Source organism: Amia ocellicauda, chromosome 17, assembly GCF_036373705.1.
Source record: "Amia ocellicauda isolate fAmiCal2 chromosome 17, fAmiCal2.hap1, whole genome shotgun sequence".
Classification (NCBI taxonomy): Eukaryota; Metazoa; Chordata; class Actinopteri; order Amiiformes; family Amiidae; genus Amia; species Amia ocellicauda.
In genome coordinates this window covers 16,576,892-16,598,792 of record NC_089866.1, presented here as the reverse complement: position 1 = coordinate 16,598,792, position 21,901 = coordinate 16,576,892, and the positions used below count along the sequence as shown (strand labels likewise).

Genomic DNA, 21,901 nt, shown 5'->3' with positions numbered 1-21,901 from the left:
TTGATTGTTCTCAGATTAATTCACACATCTTTCCGTGCTTCTTTGCTTCATCTATAGTCTCTCTGACATTTTTGCGTTTAGTGACCAGGTTTCACAGCCATAAATGAGCACTGATCGTATGCATTGACCTAATATTTTCTTCATGCAAATGGGTAGACTTCCTTTCAACAGCAAAGACTTCCTCTCCACAAAAAGCAGCAGACTCTCCATGTCTATGTAACACATTTTTCAAATTGTTACATTTCCAGCTTGATCTATGAAATATAGATATTATATAGACACAGTTATGAATGAGAGCCAGCCTTCCCTAACTCATACTTTGAGTTGCTCAGTACTTACAGCAATCTGGGATTGTAAGTATTGGGGAACTGATCCTTTATGCCGAGAGCCTGCAGCTTTTTGTGGAGGGTGTATCTTTCAGATGTCAGTAATGTTTAAATCACTACAGTCCCCCCAAGGAATTCATGGAGTTCACCAGTAATCCCAGATTTCACAAAGCCTCTGTTTCCCAGAGCACACATGTCCCTTTGCATCAACCCTGTGGTAAAGAATAGGTTAGGCTGGACACCAGACTGTGTCTTCACGTGTCATACATTGTGCCAGTGACAGAAAACAGCTCAGGTGTGTAGCCAGACTAAACTAGGTTTTGAAACAATAAATACTTTATATAAAACTATGTTATATATATATATATATATATATATAAAAATTAGATTTTTTTAGAAAGATACCAAGTACTATTTTTATGTATATTATAAAAAATGTGTATTCAGAAATCATATTAGTCCAACCAGTCTTTTGTCTCCATGTCTTTGAAAAGTCTGCTTTGTTTCTCCATCCAGCTTGCACTACGAAATCAATATCTTTGCATAAATACTGACATAATGTCACGTTACAGTGGATTTTAGGAATCAAAAAGGAAAGATGCTTGCTGCATACCTATTCCTGTACATTAACAAAGGCACTACACTCAGGTTAATAAGGAGAGAACAAGTCTAATAGTCGGATCTTCCTCCATATGTACATCCCGACAAGAGAGGAGACCATGTGACAGTCATACTTGCTCGCCCAGCACACCACATGGTGGGCCAGTGGCTATCGGGTTCATAGAGCAAGATGGGATCCGAGTAGCTTTGCTGTATAAACAGTGCGACTCGGCTTGGTCTGCATTCTGGGCCTGTGATTCTGAGGGATCGCCACAGGTGTCCTCGGGGTGCTGGCTTCCCCATGGGCTCCACTCGGAGGGCACGCACTGCTGGCTAAACGAAGCACCGTTGACTGTAAATGGCGCTCGCTGGCCGCCAGGGCTCCTGCTCTCCTGCATGTTTTGAGTGTATGGGTCCCGCTCCGCACACTGGCCGAGGTGCTCCGTGAGGACCAGGGGCTGGCGGTCCTCCTCCTCAGAGATGGGGAACACAGGGACGAGGCCGTGCTCCCCCTCGCTGGGGAAATCTCTCGCCTTGCCCTGCTCCATTGTGTGGGAGCCGTTCGTCACATGCAGGGCACCGTCGTGGGGGTGTGGACTGGACACCAGGGGACCAGTGGGACTCCGGGGTCCTTCAGGGGAGCTGGTCAGCAGCCCAAAGCAGGGGGCGACGAATCTGGCCCTGCGCAGGTTGCTGGTGGAGTTGAGACGATGCGATCTCTGTGAGGGCTGACTTGGGGGGTAATAGTCGGAGTGGTGGTTCTCCATCATGGCGTCTTCCAGGTGGGCGTCTGAGTGATCCTTCCTGCCTCTCGCTTTGCGACAGTCGCTTACTGAGCTGGCAGATGCCTGAAAGCAACAAGAGAGAACTCTGTGTAGCCTTTTTTTATCATCACCACAATTTGTGTTTTTAGTTTACTATGAAGATTTTTATTTTATTTTATTTTATTCTTACTTTAGATTTCGTCCAGTTGATTACATAAGTCAATTAGAAAAAGCAACACCTGTTAACTGGCAACAAGAGTGGGTGGAGAACTAAAATAGAAAAATGTACATAGTTGTAGTAAATATCTATTTAAATAAAGCTGTTTGGCAAACTAAATTTAAGGGAAAATGTAGACAACTGAAGTAGTCACCAGCAGCCATTTTGTATTTAAAATTACAGCCGAGAGTATCCTTTTGCGAGTCTGGTAACTCAGTAACCATGTTTTGTGTCTGTGGTGCCACTGCACAAGGACATCGGGATCTTTTTGAACAGGATGTTTTTCTTCTTACCTGTGCGTTGCTGGCACCCACGCTGTCCACCAGCTTGGTGAAGGGGCTGGTGGAGTTCCAGCTACACCACTTCCTGTGCAGCTGGGGCAGAGGGGGCAGGAAGTCTTGGAAGGTGCGGACACTCCAGGCTCGGCTCCGGCTGGGGGCGCTCTCCTTCCCCCCTCGGCCCCCGGCAGCTGCGGCCAGCCAGTCACACACCGGGCCCGGACTGGTCTCGCTCTTCCTCAGGAACCTGTCTTTCTACTCGGCCGGCACAAAAGCATAAGCAGGAGTTGACACGATGCATGTCAGTCATTAATTCAAATGTGCATAGGGAGTAACTTAAAGTAAGTATTTTTGTGTAATGAACTAATATATATATTATTAACAATTTTCCCGTATCTGTGCTCTACTTTTCATGCAATATTCAAAAATTGGAATGTGCTGCAAAAAAGCTTATCTTTCACCGTGCCAGAACTATAGCTGGCTATCAAATGCAATCTAAGTAAGAAAAGCATAAACTCATATTATCCAATTATTTAGTGGTTTAAAAGTCTTATCAAACCTCAAGTGAAAGTGTATTCTGAGGAGGGTTGAATTGCTGCTGCTATTTTGTGAATGTTTGGTCTGTAAATCGCTGGAAGCATCTGATGACATACAGGTACCTGCAAGACTTTTAGACCTATAATGAAGTTTTTATTTAATCTGTCCTGAGAACAGAGTTATGCACTACTCTCGGCTTAAAGACTAAATATCATATTGGGGCTATTTAAAGCCTATTGTTATATCCTCACACACTGATGTATAAAGCTCAGACTTGTGTGAATTGGAAGCTTGCACCGACATAATGAAAGGGTCTATTTTACTGCAGAGAAGCACCCACAGTGCACTGCTCTTAACAGGCTGTAATTAAAACTGCTCAGGTATGCCACTTTGTTCTCTTGGGAGATTTCTTTCACACAAGCCTTTTTTTTTCCCTCCCTGGAAAAAGTTAAAGCAAACTCATAGCTGTCAAATCATCCCGATAATACACTGGCACTGGTTGAAATGGCCCATTGATTTTAATGACTAGTCAGATGTGAAGTACGTCAGATGTAGAGTTCAAGCATGCATCCCAGCTCATTAGTCAGCTGTTAATCGGGGAGTTTCTCATCAGAAAGAGCCAGATAATCCTTACAAAGAATCACTTACAGCTCACTTCGTCTAGACGCGCATTAGCGGAGGGTTTAGATTGTAGTTTCTGTGTGCCATAAAGACTCACGCACAATGGTATCTTGTTATATGAAAAATCACCCAGATGTGAAAGAAAGTCTTTCTATTACCCAGGCCCTGAAAAAGCCGGTAAATAATTGGCTCCCCTCTCTGTAATGAGCAGCTGAAGTCAAGAGTACTGGATAGTGCACATTGGGACGCACTCTCTCCGGCTACCAGAATGAAAGACCACCTGAGAGGCGAGATCGAGATTGGCTTGAATAGCACTTGAGAGGGGACACAATCGGACCTGGGAAACTTGCTGGGTAGATAATACCTTCATTAGCCAGAGTGATTAGAAAGAGAAACAGTTCCTTTAGCCAAAGACTGTTCCTGCCAACTTTCAGCTGTAGAAGCATGAGTGCTTCACATTAATAAAACGAAACAAAAACAAAAGTGCACGTCTTTTGTTCTGCACATAGTCTTGCAGGGTTACTCTATTATCCATCAGCTCTCTTAATAACTTTTTAATAGATGTTTATTTAATTAAAGTAACAGAAAAAGGGTTGCTGAAATCCAGCCTAATGTGCTTTACTGGCCATTAAAAACTGTTGGCAGGTCGGCACATTGTGATTTTGATTTAACCCGGGACCCACGAGGTGTCCCTGTGTGCTAATCCTCACCAGGACAGGAGAGAAAATTGGGTGACTTGGAGCGGGTCCAGGAGAAATGACAAACACCTCATCAGCACCCAATTCAAGCTCTGTCATTCCATTGGAGGACAGCTCCAGCTCGACATCGTGGGAAATGTCCACCCCTCCGCTGACTGAGGGACCTAAAACACGATGACAGTCGGATGTCAGATTCCTCATTGAGCTTTTGTCATCAAAAGCCACCTGCCCACCCCCAGTGCTGTGAAATGAGAACGTGGTGCGGTAGGGAAAACATTAGTTTGTTTGTCATTAATTCTCTATTCAGATATTCCTGCTGAATGAGTCTGTGGACGATCAGTACTGATCCTATACTGTACGCCCAATCTTTAACAATCTACTTCCTATCCTGATATAACTAAATCAAGGCAAACCGCATTTTCTGTTATTTAATTTTTCTTTACTAAAGTAATACAACTCCCAATACTGCCTAGTAAAAGTTGGGTAATTGAACCAACCAACAACAAAAAAAGTGCTCTGTTTAGCCTGTTATTGTGTTGCTTATATCTAGTTCAAATGTCATAACCTTTAAATCTACACTTGTTCAGCTTGGTGCTCAGCCACAATAAAACCTCACACAAGAGAGACTTTGGATTGTTCTGGGATAATCAAATGAATGTTACTCCACAGGCAAAGCCATTTTCCACCCCCCCTTACCCCTGTTTCTCATTCTTTGTACACCCACTCCAATCTAGTGTCTATTTCTCGTGCAGAAGAGGCCTGCTAATAGTTTCATAGAGACGGACTCTCCACAAGTGTTTTCCATGCAAATGTGAAATGTATCTCAGCCCTTTTGAAATGAGAACGCTGCTTAGCACACCATCGGCACACAGCAAACAAGATGGATAATTTCTTTCGATCAGGATGTATTGGGCAATCACTAGAGTTACATAAATATTCCTGAATTGTTCACTTGCTTCATATATTCGGTAGGCCACTGCAAATGGGACACTTGTGTAAGAAATGTCCTTGGCTGTAAAGGCCCCGTGGAGGGTTAGTAATGGCGGTGGGGGTGTAGGCGGACCTGTCTGTGCCGGGATCAGTGAATGGTTGTTGTTGTCATTGTCACTGGTAACATCCAGGCCAGGCTGGTTGGGAACGACTAACTGGAGCTCACTCGCATCCACACCAGAGGTCTGGATCCCACCCTGCAAACCATAAAGAGCAGTCATCTCAATCCTGTGCCCCATTTTCAACCCAGCTGCAGCTTCAGACACACCTGGAATTCTTTGCACCATTCAAATCTGGAGCCATTGAGTAACGATAGTAAGCAAGTGGGACTGATCATTGCTAAATTGCCCCAGCAAAACAACCAAAACAAAGACAACATAGCTGAGTAATACACTTTGGATTGCAACACACAGGTGTCATTTAGATTCACCCGCATAATGAACCAGACCGAGGTACATCTCTTCCCAAATTCTCAATATGTAGGGCTAATGCAATATATTTCACAACCTCTCTCCCTGCTCGTTAAGTTGTGTCAGTTATGCCGTGAAATGTAATTACACCCCCATGCATTGGTTTATTACTCCGCATTACTAGAATAGTGGTAAACTGTACTGAGGAGGGCATAGTGCCAATGGTCTGTGTTTAATGTTATTTCTTATTCACTGTCACAAGCCCTTTGTGATATCGTAATTTCAGTTTCTATTTTAGTGTGGGTTGGATATAAAACTGGGATTAGCAAATTATGATTAAGGTTACATTTAAAATAACTAATTTTCTAACAGTGTTTATGAATACAGGAGTGGGTCAGTAGACATAGGGCTGATTCATTCATAAATGTGGAAACATTTGTTACCACGTTGTTTCTTTTATTATTGAGAGATAATGACTAGAAATTCAGTCTATAAGCAAATGTTTCAACATCTGTTATTTGCTATGTAGCTGAAAACAGATTTGAAAATGTTAGCTGAGGCAGACAGACTGTTTGTGTGTGTGTGTGTCTTGTACAAATCTATTGAGTGATTCAAGTTGTGGACCTGTAAAATAAATTAGTCAGATGGATTTGCAAGGTATTTGCTTGCGGGGACTCTAGATATCAGGTTTAGATCTTTTAATCCTTGACATTGCAAAACATAAAGAGGAATGTAAAGAGTTATTTAGACCTCATATTTTCTTTACCTCTGGACTGTTGGATGAGCAGGCATTGGCTCCTTTCACGCATATTTTTGGTCTGCAAAACAAAAGATTAGTAACATGTTTTTGATTTATAGACTTTTTTCCCCTATAAACCATTAAGTCTAGTGTCTGGGCACATTGTTCCCAACCTTCTTTTGGTATTCAGAAACACTGGTCCTGTGGATCCGGATTTTACAGTGGAATCCAACCCTCTAGGCTAAGAGTCTGACTAAGTCTGATTTCACATGTTGTCCCCACTATCACGTGTAGTGATGTTGGTATAGCGATCATAAATAAGGAAGTTTACATTAACAGATGATGCTTCAGATGTTTTGTAACATTTCAGCATTATATATTTTCAATATGAAGTTTGAAAGCATATTAAGTCCATCACAGTCTATTTCCCTGAGGACACAGTGGGTCTGACTCGAGATACAGCTGCAGGAGAAAGGGCCCTCCCGCAAATCATAATATGCGAGAGTGTAGCTGGTGTTTCTCCAGCAGCTGCGAAAAAAGATCTTCAGGGACACGTGCGGATTAATGCAAGCTGACATCTTGACTGCGATTGCAATGGACTTGTAACTTGTAAATATCACAGCTTGCCAGAATGTGAACAATGTACCTTATGTCAACCAATGTAGCATTTTTTGTGATCATTTACAAAGCTATTATTTTCATAGAGCCACTTATCCAACTCCACTAACCTCATAGAGACAAACAGTATATATTTATTAATCATTGGATGTGATTCTCCAGGAAGTTTCCCAAAAAACTTTCTACCTAATTATGTATTATTCCAGTAGAACTTGCTTGCAGTTCTATTGGGTAGTTTACTGCCAACGTGTAAATGGCTTTATTGAAATAAGGAGATAAACTTACATTCATCCTCTTATGTCACTTAAGCCATTCAAAACAACATATGTTTACCTGACTCAGATTTGTCACCTTAGACAGAATGTCTTAAATCCATTCCCAAACAGGAGCTCTTTCTGGAGCAAAAATGAAATGTCCATTACGGTCAGAAGTCTAGCCTAGATCACATCTGATCTTAGGACAGATCGGATACTACATTTACCCAACTGCTTATTTATTTCCACCAGTGATGATTTAATGCAGGTACTTGGCCATTTCGCTGCAGACACGAGGAGGAATGCGTTTAATCTCATTGCTTTACCGACAAATCTTTCACATGCTAAGTATCTAAGTACTTTAAACTGAAGGAAGATGAAAGCATGAGGTTCATATTGTACATCAGTTAAATATCTAAGAACTTGTCAGCCTGCATGTTGGAACTGCTCTGAACACACACACACACAATTTCCTAACTCCATCACAGCCCTGCCCTCATATTGTGCACCACAGCCATTCATTAACGATCTTACCTGTTGTAACCTGTTGACAAAGAACCTTTTAATTGTAAATGACATGTGCTTCCTTTCACTACATCAGGAATGTCTAACTGGTCAATAATAGTCACAGGATGCTTTAATTTTTTCCAAACTTACTAACCTTTTAATTTTAATTTTATTTTTTAACTAACTGCAAAAGCAAGGAGCATTAGCCTTTATATGATAAAAGTTCCCCATGGTATCATCAAATATGGGTCAAAGTTTTTATTCTGTCTTGTGTATTTCAGCCATCCCGTGAAATGCATGTCCTAAAATGTATCAAACAGACTGAACAAATGCCAGGATGTTTTAAAATGAAACATGCTTTCCCCTGGGATATTCTCTCAAGAATTGTTGTGTGTAGATTAACACCTGGCAGAGCTGAAAGCGCCAGGGATGAATCATATCTGAAAGTCCCAATAACAGACTCCCTGTCCCACTTCTTTGTGGTAAACCGATAGTGCTTAAGAGTCCCAATCTGACATCATCGGTCCACTGTACTGTTTACCCTTCACACAACCAGAGCAACAAAGGAAAGGACTCAAAATGACGTCTTTCTTTGAAATGGTTTTGCTCTTTTCTTGTCTGTTAAACAATAACAATTGTGTTTCCGCCGCAGATTAAAGCGGGCATTTATTTTTCTTATTTCCTATCCATTTTCTGGGTATGTTTTTTGTCAGTAGGCTATTGTTTTAAATGAAATTGCTGCCAGGTGTTGTACTTCAAGCATGCATTGTTGTATGTGAAAATGGGGGGGGGGGGACACACAACAAAAACATCAAGGCAGCAGATTGGAAAGTAGGCTTCACACAGTATTGCACCCAGATCTCAGGGTTGCCAGTCCAGCTGAGTCAATAGCAACTTTCCAGTGGGTGGGGGACTTGGAGAGTATTGGTATCACTCATTCATTATCAGGCCGTTTGTTCATGAGGTTCAAAGGCAGCACTGATCTGGGCTCTTTAGCTTTGTTAATGGGTGAAGATGCACTTGTGAATGGTAAGGAGATTACTTTTTTTACAGAACTCTTCTCTTTCTTTCCAATGGTTAAGACATCTGTTATTCTCAGGATTTTATTATTATTATTATTATTAGTAGCAGTAGTAGTAGTAGTAGTAGTAGTAGTAGTAGTAGCAGTAATATTATTATATAAGTAGTCTGTTCCATACCAGGAAATTCAGTGAGTTTGGCGTTACCTGAAGATGATGCACAGAGCCCCTGTGAGGATGATGACAAAGAAGGCCGCCCCACTCATGGCAGCCAGGAGAGCATCCGTCCTGCTGGAGGTGGGCTGTGGGAAGTGGGCATCGTCTGGGTCGGTCTCGTTGCGGTACTGAAAGAGCAGCACGAAGCCTCGCCCCCAGTGGGTGGTTGTAATCAGCTCCATTATCACCTCCACCATCTCCTCCGAGGAGCCGAAGACCAGCTTGCGGCCGGTGGGCTTGTTGGAACCACAGAAGCGGGAGGAGAAGGTGATGAGGTCCGAGATGTAGAGAACATCATGGGGGCAGGCCTCCATAAGGGGGGGCTGGGAGTCCGCCTCACTTTCATTGGCTCCCGTGGCCGTCTCTGGAGTGGGCGTCGCATTCCCCTTGTCGTCTAGCTTGCTCTGGACGAACTTTTCATCCGGGTCAGCATCTCCCCTGTAGGCCTGTACCGAGATGGAGTTTTCTTCTCTCGTGTTGCCCTTCAGCGCCTGTGATAAAACGCCCTGGGTCAGAGGAGGGGGCGGCGGTGGTGCAGAGAGGAGTTCAGTGGACCGTTTGGCAGAGTTGGAAATCTTGGTCATCTCCATTTTGGTGGACTGCTCCTGGACTACAACTTGTCTGCCGTCATCCTTCTTGGATGTCATCACAGAAAGTCCTTGATTGTCACCACGAGAGGCATTCGTGGTGGACACCTGTGTCTGATTTGAGGAGCCTTTTGGAGATGCCACGTTATCCTTGATTGAACCCCTAGGGGTTGACACAGTCTCATCATTGTTCTCCTCGGGTATCCCTTCGGGGGTTGGAAAATATAGGTCTAGGCTTTCAGGGCTCTCAAAAACATCAAAATCAAACATCTCCATTGTCAATCTGTAGCCGACTGGCACAAAGAACTGCCACACACAGTGCGTCCCTGAGGAGTAGTTGTAGGGAAATCCTGGAGACAAGACGAGGCCTTGCTCATCTACAACATCCACCACAGCTCCACAGTCAAAGTACACCTGCAACCAGAAAAATATTTATTGTATCAAGCCCAACCACCAAGTTAATGACAAAAGTTTTATTCAAAATAACAGTATTGTTTTGGGATACAGATCAAATGTCCTGCTTCAATGTATTGTTCTGTTTTATAATCCTGTTGGGGCCACTATAAAAACAAGCAGAAATTTACTCCAATAGCTATCAATGCCAACATATCCATTTCACATATTTCTTAAAATGTAGCTGAAACGCTTCAGTTTTTTCCCCACTGTGTGACAAACCATTTAAAAAAACATTTTCTAATGGAACTGAAATCCCTTTAGGGTGCAGATATTCTAGAATAATAATATCGCTTTCAATTGCTCTCACAAGCTGGCAACACCAAGTAAGAGCACATTAGGAGACAGGACTTCTCTGAGTCTATTCAGTTATCTCAAGGCAGCTAAGAAAGTGTTGAGTGCCATTCTTTGGCTTGAGTGTATTCAAAACATAATCTGAGCTTCCAAGAATGAGAAAGTAAAGTTGGCTAAAACAGGGTTTTCAAGTAAGCTGTTCCAAGACTTTCAAGTAAGATAGAAAAAATAGAAGTGCCACAAATAAATACCTCAAGAAGGCCCTGTGAGTTATTTAGCAAATACTTTTCTGGGAAAGAATTGGAGTCTCTGAGCCCAAACAGACATTCCGAGGATCATTCGGAGATCCTTTGATGTCTGGGATGTTCATCCATAATTTCTCACATAAATCTTTGCTGGTTCCACCATTTGGATTTCTCTACCTTTAAAAACAATATAATTTTTTTTGGCATTCTTTTTTTTTTTAATATATATAAATTTATAATTTTAGCATACATGTGACTGATAAATTATGGGTATGTTAAGATACCACCCGGAAAAAACGGAAAAAAAAAGGAAAGAAAAATAAAAGCCGAAAACCGCAGCCTGTGATGTGGCAGCCCTGTACAAACATCTTGGCCACACTTGGCTTATAGTCTGTTAGGAAAGGGGTTATTATTTAACATTTTTCTGTTAGCCGCAAAACAACAGAACCTAATTGGAGACACATTTCCTTTATGTCTTGTTTTCGATTTACATTTCAAAACATTCCTGAGACGGGTACAAGCTTTTACTTACAGGCTTGTATTTACATTTTCTTGACATTTGGCACTTCAGCTTCCTCTTTGATTACAAACAATCTTCCTCCAATTCATCAAGTGAAAGACAGGAAATCTACCAGCATCAATGAACAGTTCCACCTCCACTTCAGTGGGTGAAGCAGTTTTCTAGACATTTCTGGGTCATTTAACAGTTTTCCCCCCCTCTTTCACGTTACCACTCCAACAAAAGGGTGGAAAATAACTAGGCGCTATTTTCACTCACCCAACCTATTCAGCAATGCGTTTCCAGTATTTTAAACTGAGATAGGTATCCACCGGAGATGGAGGGTTTTGTGCAGCTTATGGTGTTCAATACAGTAAAGATCGGGATTAAAACATGAGAGGGAATTGTATTACAGTGTTCATACAATCAGGCACATAAATGCGTGTGAAGTCACCTGCAAACGTTTCTCACCTGGTTTAGAAAGATACAGGAAACAAAACAACAACACAGATCCAAATCACCACGATACCAGTTAACAGAGATCCACTTTTTATTTGAGACACCAATTACTCACCGTAGACTTATACTGCCTTGAACCATTCACCCTCCTTTATAACCAGCATATCAAAGATGCATGTTCCTTGTTTTTACAGTGCAGGGGAGGTATTTCTTCAGACATGCTAGCTTTAATTTTTACCAGGTGTGAGGGAGTCTCTGTGAGTAATTGAGCACAGATGTCCACTCCGCAGTTTTCCCAACTAAACCTTAGAAGAAAGCCTTTCATTGATTAGCCGGTTTCCTGTATTCTCTAGTCCCGAGCAGTTGTAGAACATGAGAAAGGTTTTATTGCTTTTCAAGCCAGACAGCTACAAAGCCCCATCATATTAAAATGACCAACCGTGACACAGTTAATACAGCTGTTCAATAAATAACTACATAGATAAATAAATACATAAAACACCATGCACAAAACAGAGTAGACACAAACACATCTGTAAGCCTTGAAGCATTGGTGGGCCTGGTGCAGACAATTATGTAGAAGGCTGCAATTTATACCATGATTATGGATGTTCTTTGACAATATCTGGAGAGCCCTGGCCAATTCTATTGTCATGGGGGTGTTCCCATTTACAATTGTACCGGCTCTGTAAGAAAATATAACTCACAGACCAGTCCTGTGTCTCAGGTAAGCCCAATCAAGTCTGCATTACACAAATAACATGAAGATTTCCTCGACTTAGGCTGGGCTGTAGGCTCGGCCATGTGTGCAGCTCAATCTCTACACAAATTAAGTGCACAGGTTTCCCATGAGGAGCTTGTACGCTCATCTTTCACCGGCCGTGCAGTATTTATAACACCTGTCTGGATGGCTTCAGCAGGACATTCATGTGCAAGCTTCTGTATCGGCGTAAGATATTTGGCTCCAAACCTAAAGCTTTTAAGTCCTCATATTGCGCACACAGCTGGGGGCTGGTAAATGTTTACTTTGCTACACATTTCAGACCCCCGGTTCAAAATAGCTCTCTGTGAAGAGGGATGATGCGGGGGTGGTGGTCGGGGGGGTACCAGTTTTCTCACATCTCTAGTAGAAGAACTGCCCCCACTTCAAGGCTGAATGGATCTCTGTTAAACTTGCGCTTATTTCTTCAGCTGTGTCACGGAAGACAAGGGGCTCTTCATTTCCTGAGATATGAATGACTCTGAGCTTTATCTGCAAGTGGCTGAGGATTCCACACACAAAACATCCCAGAGGTTTTTTGTCGACAGATGTCGGTGCCCTCCTGTGGGTTTTCCTATGGATGCTATAAAAGTGAGGCAGATGGACAAATGACTAACAATTCTCATCCTACATTCACTCCAAACTGACCTTCCCCTCGCAGCCAAAGGGGAATTATTCATTTCCAAAGAATTATCAGATTTTATTTATCTTGGACGCTCAAGGGTACGCATACAATCCCTTGCAGAAGAGGTACATGTATGCAAAGACAAACATCATCCAATTTCAAAGGGGAAGGGAGACGTTGTGTTGGTAATCTGTACTTTGGCTGTGAAAGGATGAATAACCGGAATATGAACGTGTCACACAGAGTTTAGGATAGTGTTTTAATGTTTGTTACGGCATACTCCTATTGTGTATATATTTATTGTGAATATATTTGCATAATGTGTGACTTAATATGCATTAATTATGAACATACATTATTTAATGTATAATTTCATTGGATTTACTGAATTCTATTGTCATGTAGCAGTTGTTATAGTCTTCATTATGAAAGAAAGAAAGCTGTACCCAGCTAGGTGATATTTATTAATCATCCTTAATACGTGGTAATTAAGACAATTGAATTTCTTGGCGCCATCTTGTGGAAAACAGTTGTAGCTCGGGAATGATGATTAAATTGGGCTTCAAGATTTATATCTTATTACAAAGCTCTGTGAGATTACACATTGCTCTGAATTACATTGAGTGGCCTTTAAGGTCCACAAAGTTGATTGAGAGTTTCTGGATGTAGCTCCCTGGTGTTGACTAATAAATCAAGCAGGGATTTGTCCACTCAAATGCAGTTGTATCAGAACGCCACTGTTGTCACCAGCACACACAAGTATCGGGCCGTGGCATGGTTCTGATAGCATGCACTGTAAGCAGACATTCCTCGGATTTTAAGGTGCTCAGACTCGACGGAATTAAGTTGCCACAAAAACAAGCGATTTTTAAAGCCGACATTTCTAGAGGTCAAATGCTGTTCTAGGAAAGAACACCATCCTAAGCCGATTTGGTCTGCTTCTACAATCTCACACAATAATACTATAGAAGCGAGCGAATAACTTCACAACAGGAACTTAAGCTCAGCACATGGGCGAACCTGCCAAGTTCTGAGAAAAAGCACAGAGGAGAATGCACTGCTGCCAAGCTCTGTTCGAGGTGTCTCTCGAGGTTTCGCTTGCTGCTTTTCAATACTCCTGTTAGTTTCCACCCGGCCAAAGCAGGTGCTCAAGATTGAACTCAGCTTTTTAAACTCACTAGTCATCTCATCTGCAACAACAACACAGATGACTGCCACTGGAGAGACTTGTTCTCAGCATTGCCAATGTTGCACTGGTTCAATTCTCTAATCCTACCTCAATGTGAATACTGTTACAATAGCTGGAACCTGAATCCCAACCCATAGACTTGTGTTTAATTTGGATTTTTCGTGCGCTCTCCTTTGTGACATGGGAAAGTAGTACTGCCACAGTTATAATTATACTACAAGAGCAGGGCATCTGTTCATCTGTGTTCTGCATGGTAGAATAAACATGAATGGATTTCAGAATGCGGCCGTATAATTGAAATAGGACATTCTTATAATGCCAAACATCCCATTACGGTTACATCATTGGCATATACTAATAATGCACTAATTATAATATTAACCTTTTTCTCATGAGGAACGGTGCACTGCTGTGCCATTTGGTTATCATTAAACTGACGATAGCATTTGAATGAGGCAAAGGCTATTGGAAAAAAAGAGCAGTGAAAGGTTACATAACACCTCTTAGTCATTTCCCTGTGGGTGTGGAAGATCATTCAAGTCTTCAAATGCTGTGCTTTTAACATACCGTAGATCATGTTAAACCAAAGAAAGGAAATCTTGAGAATGGAAGAACACAAGAGAAATCCAATTCTTTATTTGTTGCTTCATAAAAGGCCGGGGATTACATTACAGGATTGCCTGGTCAACAATTATGCACTTCCCCTAATCTCTTCCTCATATTCACCTTTCAGGAACTGTATGAAAAGCTCATTCTTCTGGAGATGCCATTTGGCCACAGTAAATAGTAATCTCCACAGTCACTCTCAATGAAAATCAAGGAGGGACTAAACCAAGGAAGAAATTAAATTCCTTTGATATAAGTGGAGCCTCACAATGAGGTAGAAATGATGGTACACTGTGCAAAACTGGTTCTGTAGATTGGAAAGTTATCAAATGGTTGATCAAATCCACATATGGACTCCAGTCACCACTGTTAGAGAGCTATTAAGAGTATTAATTTCATCTGTTTCACATAGCCCTTGTGCATCAAATTTAAAGGTATACAGGTTGATATCTTTTGATATATTTATTTTTGGACGTCTCGCTTGGTCACTCTGTTGAAAGCACTTCAGATTTTGCAGTTCTGGTCTGAAACTGTGTCTTAGGTGAAGACTTACTGCAAAAAGTTGTTACATAATTGCTGTTTAAGACTGACATCAATAAGTGAGCATTAGGAGAAATCAGGTTGGTACGCTAGATTTGAGTCTCTTTAAGAAGTAGATTTACTAAGTGCTTAGTGCCAGAAGCTATGATTCAGGTTAAGATTTTCAGGCTGTTACAGTTCATAATACAAAGAGGCTTGTATGGAATTTAACTGGATATGTCACTAAACTAGATTGGATTGCGAATATAATCATTTTATTATAAACAAAGGAAGTTGCTGTAACTTAATCAGGAATGCATTCTCATAAAACTATTTTAATCATTTAATATGTTCTACACGTGAAAGTGTTTTAAAGGAATACACTATTTTTTTTAATGTTAGTGCAATGTATTTCCCAAGCAGATCTGATTGTCGAGGAAATGAGAAGCAACCGAAAATGTCCGACAAGATGAGTGGATGGCGAGTTTCAAATATTTATGATTCAGACATTGAAATGCACAACCCCTCCCTTTGCCCTGAAATGGTGCATTTATTTAGAAGCAGCAAAATTAAAGACAGTTTGTCTTGGAGTAACCAGGCATTGCTGCAATCTCAAAAATGGAGATGCCAGCCATGGAAAATAATGATACAGTGTGAGCTGTTTGTTTGTTTTCTTTTACTTTATTTCCCCCCTCTCCATCACATGGCATGTTTTTCCAGCAGTGGCATGCAAGGCGAAGCTAGACTAGCTGACAAGACAAACACGGAAACTCTGCCACACACAGCACTGCCTCCCACAGTTGTCCATACACAGACACCCCTGTCATAAACAGCCTATGTGGGCCTCTGGAAGGGGGGCTTGGAATCTCCATGTGTTATTTACTGGTTATGAAAAAGGGAGATTACTTACTTTCCATATATAAGGAGAGTGCAAGTAGCTGAATGCCATGTCTGGAGTGGCTATCGGATGATTCACGCATCATCTTATCTCTAATTAGTAGCAACTATCAAACCCCCTCTGCCCGACCCACACTCCTGCCCCGCCTTGAAGTTGCAAATCCCCCTGTTAATCCACATGCTACTGATTCTGAGTGCTTGGTCATGGTATCAGCAAAGGGGCTCTGTTTCTTTAAGAGCTGGAGGGTCCCTGAACCCCTCTCTCTACACAGCTGCAGCGGACTCTGATACACAACCCCACTGCTTATCACATACCTTCCAAGTGATGTCAGCCTCCCCATGTGTTTGTGTGTATCCCATGGCCACAAGTTCCTCAAGGCTGGGTTTACAAACCGTGGGCACCATGCCACCTTTCATCAGAGGGGACCACACTTTGTTTTGCATTCAGTCTGCTTCCCACATATATAAGAAGCTCTCTAGCTGGGCTTTGCATCAGCCCCGCAGCGGCAGAAATTGGTTTTCTTGGTAAACAAATTAAGAGAATTGGGGGGTGCTGTACAGGCACTAGTTTGTTAATGACCAATTCCAAATCAAACCCTCTGTGAACTGATTGGAGGATAGTCTCCATGACTAATTAAGCTGTTTATAAAATCATAAATCCTTTAATATGTTAAAACTAGACAAATAAGGAAGAGACCACTAAAGTACCACACAGCAATGCTTCCGAATATCAGCTACATATGACATCAAATAAATCAGGAACTTTGCACACATGAACAGAGCTTTGTCTTACAGTCTTAATGAAATCATGATGCCAGTGTCCTCTAGTCAGATAATATTCTTGATTCAATCTTTTAACCATGAGAACATAAGAAAGTTTACAAACGAGAGGAGGTCATTGGACCCATCATGCTTGTTTGGGGAGATGTCTCTAATCCACTGTGTGTCATATGGGACATGTCCCACAAAACATAGCAAATGTCCCGAAGGAGAAACTGTCATTTTATTATTCCGCAGTTACTTGGAACTGTGGTGTTATTATCCATAGTTAGAAAATACTTAATCAGACATTTTTGTCTTCACTGGCTACAGCAGAGAAACAACTTTTATATGTGCATATGTTATACAGGACATCCATATATAAATTGATATGTATTGAAAAGCTTACATTTCCAGTTACTTCCCTGTGTATTTATTATATTTTATGTTTTCCATAGAGGGTAAAGCCCCCTACTGCCTCCATATAATTTTAATCTGAGGTTTACTGCATTTCTTCTGAACAAAATATAACTGAACTTTTGACAATTTGAATGCATTCACCTCACAATATGTTTTTCAGCATATGGATTCTGTAATTAATTTATTTGTGCACTGAAATAGTCGAATACTGGAATGTAAAAACCCTCAAAACAAATATGCAAACTAATACATCTTGATTTATAAATTTTGCTTCAGTCTGTTTAATGCCACAAATTCCAAGGCAAAAATTAACTTCATTCAAAAGAAGACAAAGATGTCATTTAGAGTGCCTCCTCAGGCAGATAATTGCAAAAATAGTTGGTACCCTATACACAGAAAAGCTAAAGCGGTCTCTGACAGTTCAATATACCGAGGGCTTTTGTTGTGGGTTTATCAGAATGCTGTGGCCCCCTGTTTGTGTAGCGAAGTCCCAATTACTAAAATTGCACCAAGGGAAAGCATGCTAGCACTTTACAGTGGAGCAGGTCAGTGGATCAAAGAAGGTGCAGAACTAGTAACACTGGCCGTGACAGATCATACACACCTAGTTTGTTTTATATTATTATATCATATAAATTATGTGAATATAGGTTTACATGTTATAATGTGTCATGTGTGTACTTCAGGGGCACTATGGGTAATGTGTGTGGCAAAGACTGGCTGCAGTCATGCGATCATTAAAAGCATTCCTTATAAAGGACAGCTGTTAATCGCCCATTATGTCATTATGAGAGTGGAAAAGCCATTTTACACTGGAAATAACCTGGGGTCAACTGAGGACCCAAGGGTTTCTTACCTGGAGTGATTAACATTTCCCAGAGTGATTAATGGCATTGTTTGATGGGTAAGATAGTTTAACACTCATCTTTACTGTTGATTAAGAATGTAAATGCCCAACTCCACAGTGTATATACTGTGTATATATATATAACTTATAATAGACAAACACATATACATACTGGTTCTTAAAGCCTGCACTAATGCTTTCTGGAGTGACATTAAGAAGGCACAGCTTAAGAACCAGCAGAGCTATAGAAACTGGAAATATGTTACTTTCCCATGACTTTCATTGTGCTGCAGAATACATTGTCCAATGCTTCAGATGAATAAAAAACAATAAAGAAAAAGTCCTTATGCTAAACCACTGGAGATAAATAATGAATTATTCTAAGAATATAGCCTGCCTACCAAATAGTGGAGAATTAATCAAATTAAAAAGTGGATACACTGTTTTCAATCACATCAAAGATGCCAAGTTCAAGAGAAAGAGATAGCAATGTAAAATGCCAGAGGCCAGGGGAATGTTTCCAGAAGGGCTTCCAGTGTGTCTCATGGGGACCTTATGGACAAACAAAGTATATGACTAGTCATGTGGCCGACCATTCAGACTCATAAGGCACTGTGCAAAGCAGCAATCTGTGCTTCCCAACATGCAGTGGGAAATACAGGGAAAAAATAAGTTAGGAAGGCTGTGGCTGCGAGTCATTAACCACTTCCTGTCAAAGAATGGATGATCAAAGTAAAGATTAACCACATTGTGGGCTTATCAACATTAAAATTAGAATTTAACTATTATTGTGCCACTGACATTATACATATATTTACAAAAAAGATTTTCACCTACTTTAACTAGATCCAACGTTTAGCAATAATTCTAGCTTCAAAAGAAGAAGAAGAAAAAATACTATTTGTAGACACTTTCTTTATCTGGTGCCTAATTTGTTTCCTGCTCTCTCCTATTCTCTTAAGGTTCTCTGGATAAGTACAGGGTAGTATCATATCCAAACCTTTATTTTACTTCTGTTTTTTTTTTCATAACTTTCATAAAGAGATGTGTATCCACGATCTTGCATGTGGATATATGGATAAGCAAATTGCACGCACAGGACCATGTGGCTCCAGTGAGGGTAGATGAGAGGTGAGTCCTATAGTTGCTCAATCTGTTTCTAATTTCAATGATGCACATACCAGACCGAAATCACAGGAGCAAACGGAAAAAAGAAAAAAAAGGACAGACTGGGATACAACCAAACTGTTAACAAAGCGCAGGCAAGAGCCGAGCAAAGTTAAAAACCCGGCTGTAGCCTCTACCCCGAAGGCATTCAATTAAGACACTCATTGCTATACAGAAGGTTTTATCAGAGAGATTAACTTTATATCTATATATATATCTATCTATATCTATATATATATATATATGTCCGTAGCTCACAAATCCTTCACCATTTCTGTCCGCTTGGATGATAGGCAGCATCATCACATAATGTCCACTTTGGGCTGTCAATTACTCGCTAGCAATAGGTTTGCTGTCCTGAGTGAAAAAGGGGTTTCCAGTTATTTATACCAGTAGAAAGAGCTGCCACTCGACCTCCAACCAACAGTTACAAAGATGCACTAAGTTGCAGATCCCTACTGCGCCTTGTTTGATCCTGCATTGACTGGCGGTTACCGACAATGTGCGGATTCCTCATCTGAACCTAAGACTCACATCAGGGGTGCATACCATCTCATCAGCCCCCCTCTTGTGTTTTTTTTTGAAACCCCGACTTTTCGGGTCTCTGTTCACTGCACTTGAAGTTGTCGTGCAGTAATGTTTCCAGTGAATGCCATGTACCCAGGCTGGCATTGCGTGTTTGCAGCGACAGTGCATTCCCGTGCTGCGCAACACTTCAACAAGCATGCAGTCTGACAAGAGCCGGGGGGGCATGAACTGCAACAAAATACAACATATCCCCTGTTACAGCTGCAGAAAAACACATCAAAACGAGAAGATGTCCATGCACCCCCATGCCTCTGGATTAGCCTAGCAAGAGTGGCTGTCTGGCTCCGGCTGGAATAGAGTTGCCTGTGCGCTCTCTCTCTTTCTCTCTCTCTCCCCCCAGCTTGAAACACAAAATGACCCGATTAAAAGCCCCCAGACGTTTCCCATCACTTACTTGATGTGCTTCAGCTCCGGTGACCCACAGAAGGGAGGCTGTCATGAAGACTGGTGCCCACGTTGGGGTGTTTTGCAAGGGTTTCTCCATGGCTCTCTGTCCGTTATTGCGCACGACCGTAACACTCTCTCTCTCTCTCTCTCTCTCTCTCTCTCTCTCTCTCTCTCTCTCTCTCTCTCTCCATTCACCTGGAGTGCGGGGACGCAACTCTGTGGAGGCGGAGGTTTCTTCATGTGCCCGGGGCAACCATGGTTTTATGTATAAGTCGTACTGTTTTGTTTTTTTGTTTGTTTGTCTCTACTGTGAAGTAAACCAGCTATTTAAAATGACACTTTTTAATTGCCTATGTCACAATACAACGGGAGAATGCGCCCTGTGTATGCATGCATGTAGCCTATGTGTGTATTGTTATCCGTGTCCACAACAAATGATACGGGATTATAGGTATTATAGGGATTATATATATTCTCCCATAAGGGGGTAATATATCTGATTTCTGCATTTCAAAAGCCCAGCCCTGCGGATTCCCAAACACAAGTGCTCGCCAGGTTTCTCCATGGTGGTCCAGGACCCTCTGGTGTTTATAGTGGGTTTGAGCCAGGTGCGCTTTTGCAATTATATACGCAGGCGTAAATAAAAATAAAGTTAATCCAGCCTTAACCTGCATCATTGCACCCGAAAACATTTGCTAATTAGACTCTATTAATGAGCAGATTCGTCTTTACTCTCATGAACACAACTTGGAATCTTCATTTTTAGGGGCTGAAGCAATTTAAAGGGTGCAAATTAACAAAACACCATGACTTAGTGTTTCTTTCTGTCCTGTCGTCTCCTAGACTGTGTGGCACAGAGACAAGGAATCAAAATGACAGGCTGGACTGTCTGCTGACCACATTACCAACCAGAGAAGCTGTGGGTTTGTCCAAAGTGGATGGCCAACCTGAGTGAGACTAACAGTTTTTAGCAAGCAATTTAGGATCATTATTTTGTATCTTTTTTTCAACAAGAAGAGGAAAAGGAACCCTCCAAAGCCGTTAATTGCATTTTTGTAAATTATTATGGTTGGTATTGCAAATGTATGGAAAAAGCCCAGTCATCTTATACCATTCTGTCCATGGCAGCTTCCTAGCCTGCTTCATAAAGGTGACTGGATCAGGACACAGTGTTGAGCAGCCTGGGGGAAGGTGTTAAGGAATATTAGCTATTTGCTCTGACACTAGTGGAAGTCCACTGTATGGTGTACTGGTAAAAAAAACAGATTAAATTGGTATGTGGTGTACAGTGGTAAAAATACAGTATAGTGAGTATGGTGTACAGTGGTCAAAACCCAGTCAAATGCACTGTGGTATACCATGGTAAAATCACAGTAAAATGTGATATACCAAGCAAAATACGGTACAATACAGTGTGCTGTACTGTAGTAAGAATGCAGTAAAGTATTGATTGTGAATAGTGAGCGTTTGTCATTGCCTTAAGTGTTGTCTGTCATGCAGTTTCGTTTTAATGGGTTGAATAAATCTTCTATTCACTTATCTTAAGTGGATTGTAAGATTACATAAAGCTATGCGAGCTTCAAGTGTTACTCCCAGTGGCATAACTTTCATTTCTAACCGGGGACATGTATTGCCAAGTCTTTGGGGGGTCAAAGAGGGAAGGACATGTCAAATAGCACTTTTAATGACGACTGAATGGGCACCGTGTATTTTAATTTCAGCGAATGCTGCAGGGAAGTGCAAATCATTCCATCACAGAAAAATCACTAATCACTACCATGTGAAGTTAATAAGATTAAATAAAAT

The 21,901-nt window shown here is 41.3% G+C and overlaps 1 protein-coding gene across 1 annotated transcript; it reads right to left on the bottom strand.

Annotated features, from left to right (window-relative positions):
- Positions 1-705: 705 nt before the first annotated feature.
- LOC136712320 (uncharacterized) lies at positions 706-20,281 on the bottom strand. The gene is made up of 7 exons (XM_066688819.1): positions 20,103-20,281; positions 8,786-9,795; positions 6,208-6,259; positions 5,105-5,228; positions 4,054-4,205; positions 2,201-2,440; positions 706-1,774 (listed from the first exon to the last, which is right to left on the bottom strand). Exons 1-7 carry the CDS (start codon positions 20,190-20,192, stop codon positions 1,055-1,057), a joined length of 2,388 nt encoding a protein of 795 aa, XP_066544916.1. The 5' UTR covers positions 20,193-20,281; the 3' UTR covers positions 706-1,054.
- Positions 20,282-21,901: the final 1,620 nt, after the last annotated feature.

Coding starts and splice junctions, on each gene's coding strand:
- LOC136712320 (XM_066688819.1), bottom strand. CDS start 20,192: ATGGAGAAACCCTTGCAAAACACCCCAACGTGGGCACCAGTCTTCATG. Junction 2,441..4,053: donor CAATTTTCTCTCCTGTCCTG/GTGAGGATTAGC, acceptor CCGGCCGAGTAG/AAAGACAGGTTCCTGAGGAA. Junction 1,775..2,200: donor TGGGTGCCAGCAACGCACAG/GTAAGAAGAAAA, acceptor TGTTGCTTTCAG/GCATCTGCCAGCTCAGTAAG.